Here is an 18,490-nt window from a genome sequence, read left to right as displayed (position 1 = left end):
TAGGCAATAAATACACTGCTACATAACAACTTTGTCACAATATGAGCCCGTCACAGCACATTACATTTCTCACAATAAGAAAATAAACATTAGTTGAAAACCCTTCTCTTTCTTCAAGGTTAATTTTATCAGGCCACCAGCACAGAAGCAGTAGCCCTAAATATAACAGTATAAATATATTGTGTATTGCCACATGGAGAGGATTGCACAGTCTGCATCCACTGATGATTGGTTGTTATAAAGTTATTTGTTGTGCCAACTGGTTGGAATCACATAGTATTATGGTGACGTAGCTCTGGCTGGTAAATGCTGGTTGTGACTAATTCATCCAGTTTTGGAAGACCGCAGAATATAAATGTAACATTAGACCTGTAATTTATTTCTGCATATTGGAAAGCTATTGGGAACTGGATGCTCTCCTTTTTGAATACTGTTACAGAGGCTTTTGTTGCCATTACATGACCAAAGTTATTGGCAAAATGTTATATACTATGGCATTGTGTTATCATTAGTGATGGGTGAATTTATTCGCCAGGCGCAAATTGGCGGCGAATTTGCGCGATTCGCCGCCAGCGAATAAATTCGCAAAACGGCCGCAAAAATTCGTCCGCGTCAAAAAAAAATTCGCCAAAACGGACGCCGGCGTCAAAAACGGGAGCCGGCATAAAAAAAACGGGCACTGGCGTCAAAAACGAGACGCTGCGCCGTTTCGTGAATTTTTTGCCGTTTGGCGAATTTCGCGGGAAATTTGCGAATTTTCCGTCGAAGCGAAACTGCGCAAATGCGACCATCACTAGTTATCATCTGTATCTCCCCATCCATCTGGCGAGCCTTATTTTTTGGAATGATCCTTCCATGATTTTCAGTTAGAAAACTAGCCATCACTGTAACATAACTGGGTGTATCTGCTGCTGTATAGACTTTCATATATTTGGGGGATCCTTTGGCAATATCATTTTGAATTTCAGGTACAGTTCGTCTCCAGTAACCATCACATAACTGTGACCCTCTCAGGAGATACGTGGGCTGCAGATCCACTTGTGTTCTCTTTGAAATGATTTTTCTCCCGGCCTCTTTTTATCCTCCTCAGTCTCTTGCTAATGCATGGGCACAGCAAAATAATCTTACCCACAATCACTATGGTAGGGAGCACAAGAGCCAACACAAAGCTTGGAGGGGTGTAAAATCTGTAGTAGTCTTCTTCGAAAGCTCGTTTCCAGCCATAGATTAAAACATGGAAGGTGCTTATCAGTAAAGCAACATATCCAAGGGTAGACTATAGAGAGAAATGAAACATTGGACAAATTAGTAGAAGGAGCAGGCTTAGAATGAACATACATACATAAACCTCAAGCGCCTGTTTTTCATCAATATATAATACTAGATATATAATACTATATATAATAATATATATATATATATATATATATATATATATACAGGTATGGGGCCTGTTATCCAGAATGCTTGGGACCTGGGGTTGCTGGATAAAGGATCTTTCTGTAATTTGGATCTTCATACCTTTAGTCTAGTATGTGAACATTAAATAAACCCAATAGACTGATCTTGCTTCAGGGGTCGTTCACCTTTCAAACACTTTTTTCAGTTCAATTGTTTTCAGATTGTTCCCCAGAAATAAATAATTATTTTAATTATAAATAAATTTTCAATTACTTCCCATTATTTACTTTTTTTACTGTTTTTCCAAAACTTAAGTATAAAGTTGAATGTTCCTGTCTCTGGTGTTAGTCTGGCAGCTCAGTAATTCAGGGGCAGACTCTGAACTGTTACAATTTTGCAACATTTAGTTGATACATTTCTCAGCAGCATCTCTGGAGTATTAGCAACTATTGTATCAATTCTAACAGCTGCCTGTAATGAAACTCAGTGATTCTGCTCAGCAGGGACAAAGATAAGAAATGTATCAACTAAATGTATCAATTTCGAACAGTTTACAGGGTCGGCGACCACCACCTCCCAGAGATGCTTTAGAAGGTGAAAAATTACACTTTACAACAGTGACACATAGAAAATATTAGAAAAAGTCGTTATTTCTGGTGATCTTTCTGAAAACAACTAGTTGAAAACCTCCTTTAAGGATTAATTATATCTTAGGTTGGATCAAGTACAAGGTACTGTTTTATTATTACAAAGAAATAGGAAATCTTTTTTAAAAATTTGGATTAACTGGATAAAATGGGAGATGGCCATTCCATTTTCTTGATAATGGGTTTCCAGATAATGGATCCCATACCTGTACTGTATCTACATATGTAAGCAGCAAATATTCATTATATCATTATTAAAGGAGTACATTACAGTATGGAATAATACTTTACCATCCATTTACTATATTTCAATCAGATGTGGCTACAGCAGCTTCTGCTATTCTCTGCTAGTACCACTGATCAGTAAAGTCTGGAAGATGCAGATACACAGAGCCTGGACCCGGTATGTTTCTGACTATTCTGCCTTGTAAGACAGCAGACCCTATGCCGTCACCTCATATAATTATATTTAAAAACATAATTTCCAGTTAAAAAGAACAGAAATTCTGCTCATAAAAGCAGAATCCCTTGCAGTCCTTTATAATGTGCCATCTGGGGCAAGTAAAACACCACTGACATGGCAACAGTATTGGGCTAGTGCCCCACATGCTGAGTCTGGAGTTTCAGTCCACACACTCTGACAACCACGACTGATGCTGCAGGAGGTCTAATATATAAATATATGTAAATGTATATGTGTAGAGACCCTGAGGTCTACACATATTTTTCCTCTGGCAGTTTCCCCTTAGTTTGGACTCATAAGACGGTCCTCAGTGAGCCCTGGGTGAGTCTTTCCCTTATCAGGTTAAAGTCTGATGTCAGAGCAATTTAGAGGCCCATTTATCAATTTTGAATTCATGTGAATTTTTTTTACTTCGAATATACTCACAATTCGACTGGGAGGTAATTTAAAAAAAATGTCAATGTCTAATATTCGATCGAATGGTTCCGACCCAGAAATTCGAATTGTATTCAATTCGTATGAATTGAGTTTTTCTTCTGGAAAAAAAAAACTTGAATGTCAGGAGAGCTATTAACATCTCCAAATGGCTCAGTGGAGCCAAAAGGGAGAACACACATGCTCAGAGCTCTCCTCCTGGATCCCACCTAGCAGGGAGGTGGGTACAGGATTGGTCTGAGCAGGTGTCAGGCCTGGTTAGTTTAAAGGTGGCCATACATGGAGAGATCCGCTCGTTTGGCGATGTCGCCAAACAAGCAGATCTCCCTCCGATATGCCCACCTTGAGGTGGGCAATATCGGCTGATCCGATCATGGGCCCTAAGTTTATTGCACCAGCTTAACATTCAGCTTCTCAATAGCAGCAATGATCCAGGACTTCAAACTTGTCAAAGGGGGTCACCATCGTAGAAAGTGTCTGCGACACTCTGAGCAGCAGCTGAGAAGCTTAGGAGTTGTATCAAATGATAAACCAGAAAATGAGGTTTGTTTGTAATATAAGCTGATGCTACAGGGCTGATTATTAAATGCTAATGCTAATTGCACTGGTTTCTGTGCTGCCATGTAGTAATTATCCATATTAATTACTAATCAGCCTTATATTGTGACATTTCTATTCTATGTGTACTGTATATTGTGAGTGGGTCCCTAAGCTCAGTAAGTGACAGCAGCACAGAGCATGTGCAGTGAATCAGCAGAAAAGAAGATGGGGAGCTACTGGGGCATCTTTGCAGACACAGATCATTACTGCTAAAGGGCAGTTGTTGTGACAAAATACCCAAGTGTGAGTTACCCTAAAAAAATGGGAAAAGACCAAAACTATGTCAGCACTAGTAACAGTATGTAGTAGAAGCAAGGGGCAATGGCACATACAGCATTTTGTCCCCATGAGGAGGTTGTTTTTTCACTGGGGATAAAATGTAAGTTGCCCTTAAAAAAAACTGTTAAGGCCCAAACTGCATCAGTACTAGCAAATCATTTTACCATTCTGTATATCTGTAAATCTAAGAAATGTGAACTGAACAAGTTCCAAAGTGCTTAAAATAGTGTATTAAAACGTACAGTATATATTTGGTTTAGTAGCATTGGAAGATAGCATATTCCAGTCATAAACAATGAGGGTTATAATCTTCAGCTAGAGAAGGCCATAGCCACGGCACAGTTTTCAGCACAGATTCCAAATGCAGCTTGGCTGACTTTTAATTGGAACAAAATCCAACAGGTTCATCACACTTTTTAAGCTTTTACTGTATATTCACCAGCCTTACACCAGTGAAATATACACAATACCCTGCCCTTTTTACACACATATCTCACGGGTTGTATAAGGAAACGAAGCATGTAAATAACATAACTAACTAGGGCTGGTGCTGACACTGGAATATGATGTTATGAAATCAGATTTAATCCACCCGTCTTACTGGTTCTATGCAACATGTTATTTATTACCTATTTTAACTATTTCTCAAAATTTGAAAAACAAAATTCATGAAGCACAATACCCTATAGATAAATCAGGGAGGTCCATCAGATGGACTGCTTGAATTTTTTTTTTTAGGAGAGTCGCTGTTTTGAAACAATAATTAGGGGCCAATTCATTAACTTCGAATGAAGGATTCGAATTTCGAAGTGTTTTTTTGGCTACTTCGACCATTGAATGGGCTACTTCGACCTTCGACTACGACTTCGACTTCGACTAAAAATCGTTCGACTATTCGACCATTCGATAGTCGAAGTACTGTCTCTTTAAGAAAAAACTTCGACCCCCTAGTTCGCCACCTAAAAGCTACCGAACCCAATGTTAGCCTATGGGGAAGGTCCCCATAGGCTTGGCTAAGTTTTTTTGGTCGAAGGATAATCCTTCGATCGTTGGATTGAAATCCTTCGAATCGTTCGATTCGAAGGATTTAATCGTTCGATCGAACGATTATTCCTTCGATCGTACGATTGCAGTATTTGCGCAAAATCCTTTGACTTCGATATTCGAAGTCGAAGGATTTTCATTCCCAGTCGAATATTGAGGATTAATTAACCCTCGATATTCGACCCTTGATGAATTTGCCCCTTAATGTCAGAAAGATCATTAACTGTTCATGTCCTCTTTCCTGAATTCTTTCATCTCTTCTCTGTTTTACACTTTCATTTTCCTGCCCTTTTTTTCTTCCTCCTCTGTTCCTTTCCTCCCCTATCCCCTTGTATCTAATTCCTACCATATACCCAGCTAATTTACCAGTACTCTGTTTGAAAGCCCAGTGTGTAGTATTTATGTCGGGGATTAGGAGTCTGTGCAATGAAAACAAGGGAAAGATTATTTCATGTAACAATGGATTACTGTTTGCACTACCTGAATGAAGCTAAATTCTCTCCAGTTTAAGGCGTTGTTGACAGATGGGATGGAGGTCACTGCCAGCAGGGAGAGTAGTCCCAGGCTCATTATTCCAAAGGAGATGTACATTTCTATTCTCCACACCTCTTCCTCATTCCACGAATTCTCAACATTTGCATGAACCTAATGGATACAATTTCAATTAAAATTATTAGAAAACCAAACTAAATGAATTTCATGAACAGTCTAGGATTGCTTTACATACAATTGTACATTCATAGAGTATGTCTCAAGTCTAGATTTTTTTGGCTTCACCATTTTTTTGGATCTTTTTATTGAACCCAGATAAGTTATTTAGCACTTTTGTCACTGGACCATCTGAGCTAAAAACTGAACACTGCTTATATGAGTAGTAAACACAGGAAGGGGGGTATACATCTGCATTGGTTTATCCCAGTACAACGTAGCCATGTAGTTTTTACTTATCGAATGCAGTTAAAATGTGATTGGTTGCTATTGGTTTCTAGACTGCAGGAAACATTTGGCCATGCTACTGGCAGTGTCGGACTGGCCCACTGGGATACCCGGAAAACTCCCGGTGGGCCCAAGCAGGGCCGGATTTACATAGTGGGTGCCCCTAGGCCCACTGCCGTTCGTTGCCCCACTTCCCCTCCCCTTTATTCGGGGAAATTTTCATCATCTGGACTGGAGCAATGGGGTTTGGCGCACGGGAAATTTAAAAAATGATTGTATTTCCAGTGTTTTTGAACCAATGTGGGTGTGGTTGGGCAGCATGCCGCCCCCTAAAATCCTGCCACCCTAGGCCCGGGCTTAGGTGGCTTTTCCACAAATCCAGGCCTGGGCCCAAGTGTCAGTGGCCTTCCAGCTAATAACCATTTGGCCTGTTTTATGGTCATCACCTACTTCTGTATGGGAGCAGAGGCTATATAGATAGAATAATAAATAATAGAAAGAAAAAGAGACTTGAAGAATAGAGGTTGAGTGAGGGGAGGAAGAGGAGAAAAAGTTTGGAGAGTGGGCCCATGGACTATGGTTTTCTGGTGGGCCCCTGGCATCCCAGTCCGACACTGGCTACTGGACTATGTGGTTATATTCTGGGTGGCTAAAACCCAAGGCCAAGCTCATTTCTGGTTGGCTAAAATCCAAGGCCAAGCTCAATTCTGGGTGGTTAAAATCCGATTCTGAAGCCCTTGATAAAGGAAGCCCTGGAGGTATGTAACTAATCACGAACAGCATTGTTTTCAATATTAATGCAAAAAGACTGACATCGTTTGGAGGCAGTGTATTCAGCCTTGCACTGATGATGCAGAGTCCCGGCCTGAATGCTGTATACAGGTATGGGACCTGTTATCCAGAATGCTCAGAACCTGGGGTTTTCTGGATTAGGGTTCTTTCTGTAATTTGGATCTCCATACTTTAATGTAAACATTAAATAAACCCAGTAGGCTGGTTTTGCTTCCAATAAGAATTCATTATATCTTAGTTTGGATCAATTACAAGATACTGTTTTATTATTACAGAGAAAAATCATTTTATTATTTGGATAAAATGGAGTCTATGGGAGACTGCCTTTCTGTAATTCGGAGCTTTCTGGATACCAGGTTTCCGGATCTCTTACCTGTACCTCAATTATTTCAATAAGCATTGCATACACCCCTCAGTCTGTTCAGTTTGCCTTAACCTTGCATTAAGTGATGTTAGCTGTATAGTAATGTGCTTTAGAAGAGACCTGAGCTTGTGTTCAGTCTAATTAAAGGATAACTAAACCCTAGAAAATGCCATATTGTACATACTAAGCTTATTGCACCAGCTTAACATTCAGCTTCTCAATAGCAGCAATGATCCAGGACTTCAAACTTGTCAAAGGGGGTCACCATCGTAGAAAGTGTCTGCGACACTCTGAGCAGCAGCTGAGAAGCTTAGGAGTTGTATCAAATGATAAACCAGAAAATGAGGTTTGTTTGTAATATAAGCTGATGCTACAGGGCTGATTATTAAATGCTAATGCTAATTGCACTGGTTTCTGTGCTGCCATGTAGTAATTATCCATATTAATTACTAATCAGCCTTATATTGTGACATTTCTATTCTATGTGTACTGTATATTGTGAGTGGGTCCCTAAGCTCAGTAAGTGACAGCAGCACAGAGCATGTGCAGTGAATCAGCAGAAAAGAAGATGGGGAGCTACTGGGGCATCTTTGCAGACACAGATCTTTACTGCTAAAGGGTTGTGGTTGCCTTGGGCTGGTACAGAAGCTCAAAACATAACGTGCAACATTTCTAGCTACTTCTTTAGTTAAACTTTAGTTCTCCTTTAAAGATAGAAAATTAAATATGGAAGAGATTATTACCTGTTGATAGGCCATATTAAGAAACAAATAACGTTCCGACCTCCTCATTGGCAAACACATGCTGTATACAACGTGAACGCAAGCAAAAAAGAAGCTTAGCAAGCCCAGTTGTTTTCTACACTCCAGCCAGCTCTCCAGCCATGGAGGAAAGCGTCTGTACTTTGTACCATAGTAGAGCTGGTAAGCTGCAGCCAGAAGGCCGGCAAGGTAAACCAGAGACAGAAGGGTGATCGCTACTATCGGCAAAGTCTTGTTCACAATTTCAATAGGAATCTTGTAGAAGTCGCTCTGTTGATTTCTGACGTATGGGTGAATAATATCCCGAATAAAAGTGTAAATGAAGAAAAACGTAGCAAGGCCTATTGATATTACTACAGGGCCTTTCCAAGGTGTGAATAGGCGCAAAGGGATGTTTTCAATCTCTCTTGATGAAGACAATGTTCCCAAGTCAATCGGAATGAAGTTCATCTTTCGAGCCAGTTCAATGACTTGTTGACGAGCAAGGACATTATTGCTGCAGATATACACCTGCAAGTATCCCCAAATAAATGGGATTAGCAATATACATCAACAATAAAATAACAATAAATATGTAAGTTTATACAATGTATATATTTCAATGTACGATATAGCTGTTAAAAATGCCTGAAAAAATGTGTTCTTTGTATGTAAATGGGTAAATGTAAAACAATGTTGTTCTAGGGACAGGTATTTGCCATAGTAATGGATTTTTCCTTTTCTGAGGCTTATTTAAAATTGATGTTCCTACTATATAAACTAAGGATACACTGAATCTACTATTTGGGACTTGGCCGAATCCCAGAATCCTTCGTGAAAGATTTGGTCGAATACTGAACCAAATCCGAATCCTAATTTTCATATGCATATGCAAATTAGGGACAGGAAAGGAAAAAGTGGAAAAAAAATGTACGTCCTTGTTTTGTGATGAAAAGTCACATGATTTCCCTTCCCGCCTGTCTAATTTACATATGCAAAGATTCAGATTCGGTTCAGCCAGGCACAAGGATTCAGCTGAATATGAATCCTACTAAACAAGGCTGACTCCTGGAGGAATCCCGGAACCGAATACCGGCGGAATCCCGGAACCGAATCCTGGCCAATCCCAACCCGAATCCTGGATTCGGTGTATGCCCAATATAAACTCAAAGAAGGTATTTGTAAATAAAGGGTTGAACTTGATGGATGCCTGACTTTTCTCTACCTGACATTATGGGGCAAATTCCCCAGTTAAGGCTCCGCCACACTTCTCCACTTCGCCAGGCGTTTATTCGTTAATTCACTAAAATGCAAAATGGTGTTTCTGTATCCGAATGCTGGCAAAGTTTCGCTAGAGTTAACTCTTCGCCCTTTAGTAAATCTGCCCCTATGAGAGATTTAATATTACACTAGTCCCTTGTGTTGGCAGTATAGTCAAGTTAAACTGAGCTGATCAGGGATCCAAGGTTCACTGGTTAATTCACTGGAGGGAACCTAAGAAATCTGCAGTGCCGACAGAATTTGACTTTCCAACTTCTTTAATATACAGTAGCTTTCCCTCTTTTAAAGCACCACTCTTTTTTTTCCACTACAATGAAGTAATTCTGTGTGCATATGACATGTTTTAAGGGCAATATCTCGGTAAATCTAGCATTTAAAGAACTACAGAAGAAAGTACAGTCTGCACTTGGTTGTCATATTTCTAGCCACAGAATTAAACTGCTCTCTTGTCGTCATTAACCTTTGAATCAAAACAGGAGTTAAAATTACAATTGTGAAAACCAAATCAATAGCAAATAGATCAGATCTTACCTGGCTGCTGGCATCTTTAGGTCCGCGCTGTAGTGCCCACGCTGAGGTAACATTAAACCCTTTCACCACATGGCAATCTGGAAACAATGAAGACAGGTATTCGGCATTCGATTCTGGGTACTGATCCACCCGCATGTTATTGCTGACGTCCACTAGTATTTTTCCTGAGAGCAAATGTTTAACATCCCACAAGGAAGAATAATGTTCTCTGTGTATTGCAATAAATATAATATTTGCCTTCAAAATTGCATCTTCATGGTGCGTTACGTCGACAACATGGGGGAAGAAATCTGCTGCACATTTTGGGTCTCTGCTTCCAATGACCACATGGTACCCACACCTTATGAGCCTTATTGTCAGGGACTTGGCAAAATCTCCACTTCCTAAGATCCCAATTGTGGTCTTGTCTTCCTTTACCCCATTTGTGCCATTTGGCAGAAAGGATTCAGTAATACTCTTTGGACTGCCCATCATTGTGATTGCCTCCATGCTCCACAGAATGTAGTCTTTATCTTAAAGATAAAAAAAAAATAACAACAAAAATATAATATTGTAAATCATGGGAATAAGGCAGGAAAGAAAAGAAAGAAAAGAAAGAAAGAAAGAAAGAAAGAAAATTCAAGCAAATTCCAGAATATACATGATTAAGCAGTTTTTATTTGAACATAGGACAAGTCTCTGCTAGATGAGAATTTATATGCAGGCATATGAAAAAGACACTATAAAAAAGTATGACTAGGAAGGTGAGTCAGATTTTAAGGCACACTTTATAAAAATCCACTGCTAAAATGCAGAATCAAGTAAAGAGGATTCCCTGTATTTACCCTTTCGGCATTAATCCGAATAATAGACTATAGTAAGACCCTACATATAGAAATCATTTCATATTAAGCATAAATAATATAATGAGAAATAAAATGATTATATATAAAGGAATAGGACCTGTTATCCAGAATACTCGGGACCTGGGACTTTCCGGATAATGGATCTTTTCATAATCTGGATCTTCATACCTTAAAGGGATACTGTCATGGGAAAAAAATTTTTTTCCAAAATGAATCAGTAAATAGTGCTGCTCCAGCAGAATTCTGCACTGAAATCCATTTCTCAAAAGAGCAAACAGATTTTTTTATATTCAATTTTAAAATATGACATGGGGCTAGACATATTGTCAATTTCCCAGCTGCCCCGAGTCATGTGACTTGTGCTCTGATAAACTTCAATCACTCTTTACTGCTGTACTGCAAGTTGGAGTGATATCACCCCCTCCCTTTTCCCCCCCAGCAGCCAAACAAAAGAACAATGGGAAGGTAACCAGATAGCAGCTCCCTAACACAAGATAACAGCTGCCTGGTAGATCTAAGAACAACACTCAATAGTAAAAACCCATGTCCCACTGAGACACATTCAGTTACATTGAGAAGGAAAAACAGCAGCCTGCCAGAATGCATTTCTCTCCTAAAGTGCAGGCACAAGTCACATGACCAGGGGCAGCTGGGAAATTGAAAAATGTCTAGCCCCATGTCAGATTTCAAAATTAAATATAAAAAAATCTGTTTGCTCTTTTGAGAAATGGTTTTCAGTGCAGAATTCTGCTGGAGCAGCACTATTAACTGATGTGTTTTGAAAAAAACATGTTTTCCGATTACAGGATCCCTTTAAGTAGTTATTATTTGAAGATAGGACAAGTCTCTGCTAGATGAGAATTTATATGCAGGCATACGAAAAAGACACTATAAAAAAGTATGTCTAGGAAGGTGAGTCAGATTTTAAGGCACACTTTATAAAAATCCACTGCTAAAATGCAGAATCAAATAAAGAGGATTCCTGTCATTAATCCAAATAATAGATTATAGTAAGGCCCTACATATAGAAATCATTTCATATTAAACACAAATAATATAATAAGAAATAAAAAGATTATATATACAGGAATATGACCTGTTATCCAAAATACTTAGAATCTGGGGCTTTCCGGATAATGGATCTTTAACATAATGTGGATCTTCATACCATAAGTCTACTAGAAAACCGTGTAAATGCTAAATAAACCCAATAGGCTGGTTTTCCAATAACGATTAATCTTAGTTTGGATCATATAAAAGGTACTGTTTTATTATCACTGAGAAAAGGGAAATATTTTTTTAAAATTTGTATTATTCTGAGAAAATGGAGTCTGTGGGAAAGCTCAGTAATTCGGAGTTTTCTGGATAACGGGTTTCCGGATAACGGATCCTATACCTGTATACCTAGGTGAAAGTTTTCCATATTTAAATTGCTCTTACTGTAATGGTATTATTGGGAACTGCGGCAGGTGCAGGGCCAAATCTAGGGGTAGCCATGTGTCTAGGGCACAATGGTGGGGGGCTCTAGGACCCTAGGCACATACCTATCAGCCTCCTCTAGCTCCTGTACATTAGAATCAGGAGTTGCCAAGCAGGGAGTTGCAGCAGTGTGGGGTGGAGGGAAGAAAAAGAAAGAGGGGTTGCTGAGTGGAGAGTGGTGAGGAGCAGGCAGATGAAGCTGTGGGTTTGCGTTGGACACCCTTTTGTTTTATCCCAACTTTGAATTTATTACTTGTGATAGAAGTAATGTGATTTCATCTGTGACAGTGAGACCAAATACACAAAAAAGTGAGATTAGCATATTATAGGGGTTGCTTGCCTTTAGATGAACTTTAAGCGTGATGTAAACAGTAATATTCTGAGAAAATTTACAGTTGGGTTTCATTTTTTATTTGTGGTTTTTGAGTTATTTAACTTTTCAGTAGCTCTCCAGTTTTCAATTCCAGCCATCAGTTTGCCACGGTCCAAATTCCCCTAGCAACTGTGCATTGATTTGAATAAGAGACTGGGATATGAATATTAGAGGGGTTGAGTAGAAAGACGAGTAATAAAAAGTAGCAATAACAATAAATGTGTAGCCTTACAGAGATTTTTTTTTTAAATGGGGTCTGTGACCCTCATTTGAAAGCTTGATAAATGAAGGCAAGTAATTAAAAAACTATACATGATAAAACGTGAAGTCCAATTGAAAAGTTGCTTAGAATTAGCCATTCTATAATATACTAGAGGTTAACTTAAAGTTGAACTACCCCTTTAATACAAATACAAGTGCATATCACTTTTTTAGAAATGGGACATAGTCTCACCTAACTGAGGTTGGCAGTGCCAGAAAAAATAGAATAAAAGAAATAAAAGGCATTAATTATGACATTCATAATTCAATTAAGAATAAAATTTTCCTGAATCATTCCTTTGGGTAATTTCTGCATTGTTTTCCTATAAAGTGAGACTTTATGTCACCGTTTTAAAAGTAATGTATGAGTATTGTTACAGGCCACTATATATTTTATTTTCTTATCTCAGCAATAATAATTGCTAGTATTGAGCACCCAGAGATGTTAGAAAGAACCTTAATATTGTATGGAAACTTACTTTTGACAAAAGGTTCATTTTTGGATAAAGCTGCTGACATTTTTTGCCCTTTTATGAGAATATATATACTGTAGGGATGCACCGAATCCAGGATTCAGTTCGGGATTCGGCCAGGATTCGGCCTTTTTCAGCAGGATTCGGATTCGCCCGAATCCTTCTGCCCGGCCGAACCGAATCCGAATCGTAATTTGCATATGCACATTAGGGGCAGAAGGGAAATTGCGTGACTTTTTGTCACAAAACAAGGAAGTAAAAAATGTTTCGGTTCGGTATTCGGCGAATCTTTCACGAAGGATTCGGGGGTTCGGCTGAATCCAAAAAAGTGGATTCGGTGCATCCCTAATATACTGTTGTACCCTCAGAGGATTTATTACAAAGAGCGAAATAATCAAACTATGAACACTAGTTGGGGACTTTAATTGCAACATGTATTTAATGTCTTCCCTCTCAATTGAATGCCAAATGCAGCACACGTTACAACTAGCAGTGTGGCTGATGAGTGTCACATGTTGTGTATCTTATAAATTGCTCTTTGCATCAATGACATCAGATCACACGCTGCAAGGAGCAGTCTAAAATAACTAAGCTATTTACATCTGGGCAGGCAGTGTGCAAAGTGCATACAACAGGTGCATTCAGCCTTATTCTCTTGCACTTTGCACACTGCCTTCCTGCTTTAAACGGATGGTTCAACTTTAAGTTAACTTTTAGTAGGTAATAGGATGGTCAATTCTAAGCAACTGCTCAATTGGCTTTCATTGTTTATATTTGTATAGTGTTTAATTATCTGCTTATTTAATTAATTTAATTTTAAAATGTTATCAAATAATTATTTGCTTGTTTAATTAAAATTAAATGCTCTGTGAGTCTAAAAATGTAATGTTATTGCTACTTTTTATTATTCATATTTCTATTCAGGCCTCTTCTATTCATACCCCAACGTTTCGGACACCAATTCTTTTGTAAAGAGAATCCCCTTGACAATGGACTTTTTATTTTGCAATTATACATTGTTGTGATTATATGCTTTATTAAACAATTTATTTGCTTACCTTAAGGGGCACATTTACTAAGGGTCGAAGTGAATTCGAAGTGAATATTCGAATTGAAAAACTTTGACTATTTTTTGGGTACTTCCACCAAAGAATAGGCCAAATTCGACTCGAAGTGAAAATGCTTCGAATATTCGACCATTCGATAATCGAAGTACTGTCTCTTTAAAAAACTTTGACTTCAAAACTTTGCCACCTTAAACCTGCCGAATTGCTATGTTAGCCTATGGGGACCTCCAAGAACATATAGCCAATATTTGGCTAAGTTTTTAGAAGTCTAAGTGAAATCATACGATCGTATGGTTAAATCATTCGAATCGAAGTACGATCATAGTACGATCGTAGTATGATCATACAATGTTTTAAAATCCTACAAATTCCACTTCGAATGTCGAACTAGCTTTTTGCACTTCGAAATTCGACCCTTGATATGTCTGCCCCTAAGTGTATGTACTAATGATGTGGCGTGCAGAGTACTCCCTCCATTTGATGCTGTTTTTTTATTCAAATCAATGCCTGGTTGCTAGGGTAATTTGGACCCTAACAACCAGTTTGCTGAAATTGCTCTAACTAAAAAGCTATAATAACTCAAAAACCACAAATAATAAAAAATGAAAACCAACTGCAAATTGTCTCAGAATACCATTCTCTACATCATACTAAAAATTAAAGGGCATGTAAAGTCTAAAATAGAATAAGGCTAGAAATGCAGTATTTTGTATATTAAATATATACATGAACTTACTGCACCACAAGCCTAATCAAACAAATAATTTATGCTTTCAAAGTTGGCTACAGGGGGTCACCATCTTGTAACTTTGTTAAACATCTTTGCAAGACCAAGACTGTGCACATGCTCAGTGTGGTTTGGACTGCTTAGGGATCGTCATAAACAAAGCTGCTTAAGTTCTGCATGGCTGGGAAGTAAGGCGGGGGCTCCCCCTGCTGTTCATAAGTATGATTGTTTCCCTGCTCAGCAGTTAGGGACCGTCTGACAATTCCTATCCACAGCAGTAAATGAAGGGAGAATTTCACTGCATACAGTCAGGTTTCTTATAAAAACGGTTTCTTTTTCATTAAAGAAAATAAAAATGGGATTTTATTTTTTGGCCTTTACATGCCCTTTAAATCTCGGGAGCCGAACGCTGGTGAAGTTTCGCTAGCATAAATTCGTCAGTGCAAGCATTTCATAGCAATTTTTTTGCTATCGTTCATTTCTCTGAACTTTGTTAGTACACTTACACTTAGATCAATTTGAATAGGGCGGGTATATATATTCCCCTCAAATGGTAAAAAAATATTTAAAAAAAAGAATTTCACTGCATACAGTCAGGTTTCTTATAAAAACGGTTCACAATTTTTAATTAAAGTATATTGGAGATAGGTTTCTTTTTCATTAAAGAAAGTAAAAATGGGATTTTTTGCCTTTACATGCCCTCCTTCAAACCCCCTTTAAAGAATTGTCACAGGTAATTTTGGACCTTTATTGATGAGGGTCTGTATTCATGAGGGGCATGGGTGGCAGGTATGTAGGTGCAAAGCACAGCCATGAGCAGTAAGGGGTGCACCCTTATGCTTTTGCAATTCTGCCTGGGTCTGCCCGGGTCTTAGTTTATTATCCTAATTATTTAGTGTATCCTAATTCATTTCTCAGACCATCCTCAATACACAAACACAATAACATACAGCTATTCCAGCATAGGGGCTGCATAGAAGATAAGTGTGTAAGTACAGGTATGGGATCTGTTATCCAGAAAGCTCAGAATTACGGAAAGGTCATCTTCCATAAACAGCATTTCATCCAATCAATCCAATTTTTTAAAATAATTTCCTTTTCCTCTGTAATAATAAAACAGTAGCTTGTACTTGTTCCAAACTAAGATCTAATTAATTCTTATTGGAAGCAAAACCAGACTATTGGGTTTATTTAATGTTTACATGAATTTGTTGTAGACTTTAAGGAGAAATCAACCTATCCAGAAAAAAAGCCGTGCCTCCCGCCCCAGGTAGACCCCCCTCCCTCCTCCTCCCAGGCTAACTACCCTCCCCCCAGGGGAGATGTCCCATACCCCATACTTACCCCACGCCGCATATTCTTCAAGCGAAGTTCCACGCGTCCATCTTCTGCGTCCTCGGTAAGCTGACTGAGGGATTGGCAATTTCCTTGCAATTCCACCCAGTTGCGCAAACCGGCAAACTGCTCCAACTGCGCATGCGCAGAAATACAGATCTCGCAGTCAGTTTACAGAGGACGCAGAAGATGGACGCGTGGAACTTCACTGGAAGAATCTGCGGCGTGGGGTAAGTATGGAGTGTCAGGCATCTCTCCGTGGGGTAGTTAGCCTAGGGGGAGGAGGGAGGGGGGGTCGACCTGGGGTGGGGGGTACGGCTTTTTTTTTCAGAACAGGTTGAATCCTCCTTTATGTTATGAAGATCCAAATTACATAAAGATCCCTTATCTAGAAAACCCTAGGTCCTGAGTATTCTGGATAACAGGTCCCATACTGTGTCTACCAAAGGACGATAAAATTTAGGAAGGCACCAAGGCACTGACAGCACCGATATAAAGTGGATTGCAACCGAGAGCAGGTGGCTGGATACCTAAACAGCTACTGTAGGTAACAGGGGTTTGCCGGTGCCCTGAGAGGGCAGTATACTGTCTGGAGATTGGAGGACACGGGTCACCTGGTACCCAAAGTGGAATTATAATAATCAGCGCTCACCTCAGTTCATTGTAGGATTATTGAATGAGGTCAAACAGAAGGAATACACGGCTGTGGAAGCCTCGCAGGATCCAGAGACTTCCAGTATCAGAGGTCTCCCTCATCTCTCCTTCCCAGGGGCCGTGTGAGCCAGGAAGAGGAAGCAGCGTGGAGCAGGGAGGTTGGAGGACGAAGAGGAGGAGGAGGAGGAGAGGCCAGTTTCCACATCAAGGCTGGCTCTGTTACCATCTGGATGTATCGCCCACAAGAGTGCAGCAAAGGCACAGAAATCTAACCGCAGTAGCAAAGTAAAAGCCAAATACAAGAGCTGCAGCCTTCACTAAGAACAGCAGTGACAGATGTCTGACCTTCCCTTCCCCAAAGAAGCAGCACATAAAAGATAATAACAATTGCTCTGCCCTCCCCGTCTGCTGCTTGTCTTTCCTCCAGTTTAAAGTGACAACATCACCATGGCAACTGAGCAAGGTGTCAGTGAGGAGGAGAATGCTGCTCATTCAAACCTCATTCAGCAGTTCATATTCGTAACCCCCTCTATTCTAAGTTTCTTGTTAAATATTTCTATACAATTTACCCTCAGGTGCAAATGCCATAAGCCCTGGGGTCCCTGAGGTTTTGTTATTTATTAGGGTGATGACACACAAGGACATATGTCACATGAGAGAATTCTGTGCTCCCCGTCAGGGTCAAATCTCCTGAAATTCCCTTCCCCTACATTTTTCAGTGCTTGCACCATTCATATGTTTAATGCCGGTGATGGTCCCAAGATACGCATACGTATAGAAACGGATCTGCACACACTCAAGTTAATGCAGTCGGGGAGTATCCCCTTTTATTTAGCCATTCAACGTTTCAGGGGGGAGTGTGTGCGGATCTGTTTCTATACGTATGCGTTGCTAGGGGACCCGGCCGGGTCAACGGAAGAACGCACCACCATTGCAGGAACTACAGGTGTACAGTAGGAAAAATTACATGGTCCCAAGACAGACACCCACTAAGCCCAGCTGTACCTGCTTGTAATGGGGAACGAGCTATTTCTGTCATGTTGGCAGGCTGCTTACAAATAAAAACACTACTCTAGCCTATTGAAGGATCGTGCAGTAGTGATGTGCGGGCCGGCCCTATTCCCGCAGGGAGTGTGCCGGGTTTGGCCAATTTGCAGGTGGCAGTAAGGTCCGGGTCGAGCTTTTCTTCCTGCTCTTCCCGCATGCCACCTTACACTGCCGGCTTCCGACTTCTGGTTTTATAGCTTCACACCTGCTCAGCCCGCCCCTTTTGTGACATCATTGGCGGGGCGGGTTGGCACAGGTCTATAAAAGGAACCCGGAAGGGCGGTGCAGGTGGAGCCTCCAGCCCAGACTGGGCATGTTAGCTGAGGTGCTTGGGGGCAAATTCCTATGGAACATAGTAATTTGGAATATCATAGGAATGTGTCAGTATCACTTTAAAGGAGAATTCAACCACTTTCAAAAAAACACCCTACCCCCCACCCCATGTAGACCCACCTCCCTCCTCCGCCCCAGCATAGCTGCCCCCGGGGGAAGTGCCCCTAACTTTATACTTACCCCTCGGCGCAGTTTCAGGCATCAGAGTTCCACGCAGCCATCTTCCGGGTCTTTGGAAAGCTGAGTGACCAAAGAATCGGCACATGCACACTTGGAGCAATTTGCCAGTTTGCGACAACTACGCATGCGCTGAAACTCACGAAAATTGCAGAAGCGCCAGAAGAATGGCTGCGTGGAACTCCTATGCCTGAATCTGTGCCGAG

At 40.1% G+C, this 18,490-nt stretch overlaps 1 protein-coding gene across 1 annotated transcript; it reads right to left on the bottom strand.

The window, feature by feature from the left end:
* Nucleotides 1-703: 703 nt before the first annotated feature.
* On the bottom strand, nt 704-17,167 carry LOC108718820 (metalloreductase STEAP2). Its single transcript, XM_018267296.2, has 5 exons — nt 16,726-17,167; nt 9,514-10,025; nt 7,705-8,232; nt 5,350-5,514; nt 704-1,276 (listed from the first exon to the last, which is right to left on the bottom strand). The coding sequence occupies exons 2-5, from the start codon at nt 10,000-10,002 to the stop codon at nt 992-994; spliced, it is 1,467 nt and encodes a 488-aa protein (XP_018122785.1). The 5' UTR covers nt 10,003-10,025; nt 16,726-17,167; the 3' UTR covers nt 704-991.
* Between the last annotated feature and the right edge of the window lie 1,323 nt (nt 17,168-18,490).

This window comes from Xenopus laevis, chromosome 6L (genome assembly GCF_017654675.1).
Source record: "Xenopus laevis strain J_2021 chromosome 6L, Xenopus_laevis_v10.1, whole genome shotgun sequence".
Taxonomy (NCBI): domain Eukaryota; kingdom Metazoa; phylum Chordata; class Amphibia; order Anura; family Pipidae; genus Xenopus; species Xenopus laevis.
Note: the sequence above shows the minus strand (reverse complement) of the source record. Positions and strands in the feature narration are given on the sequence as shown.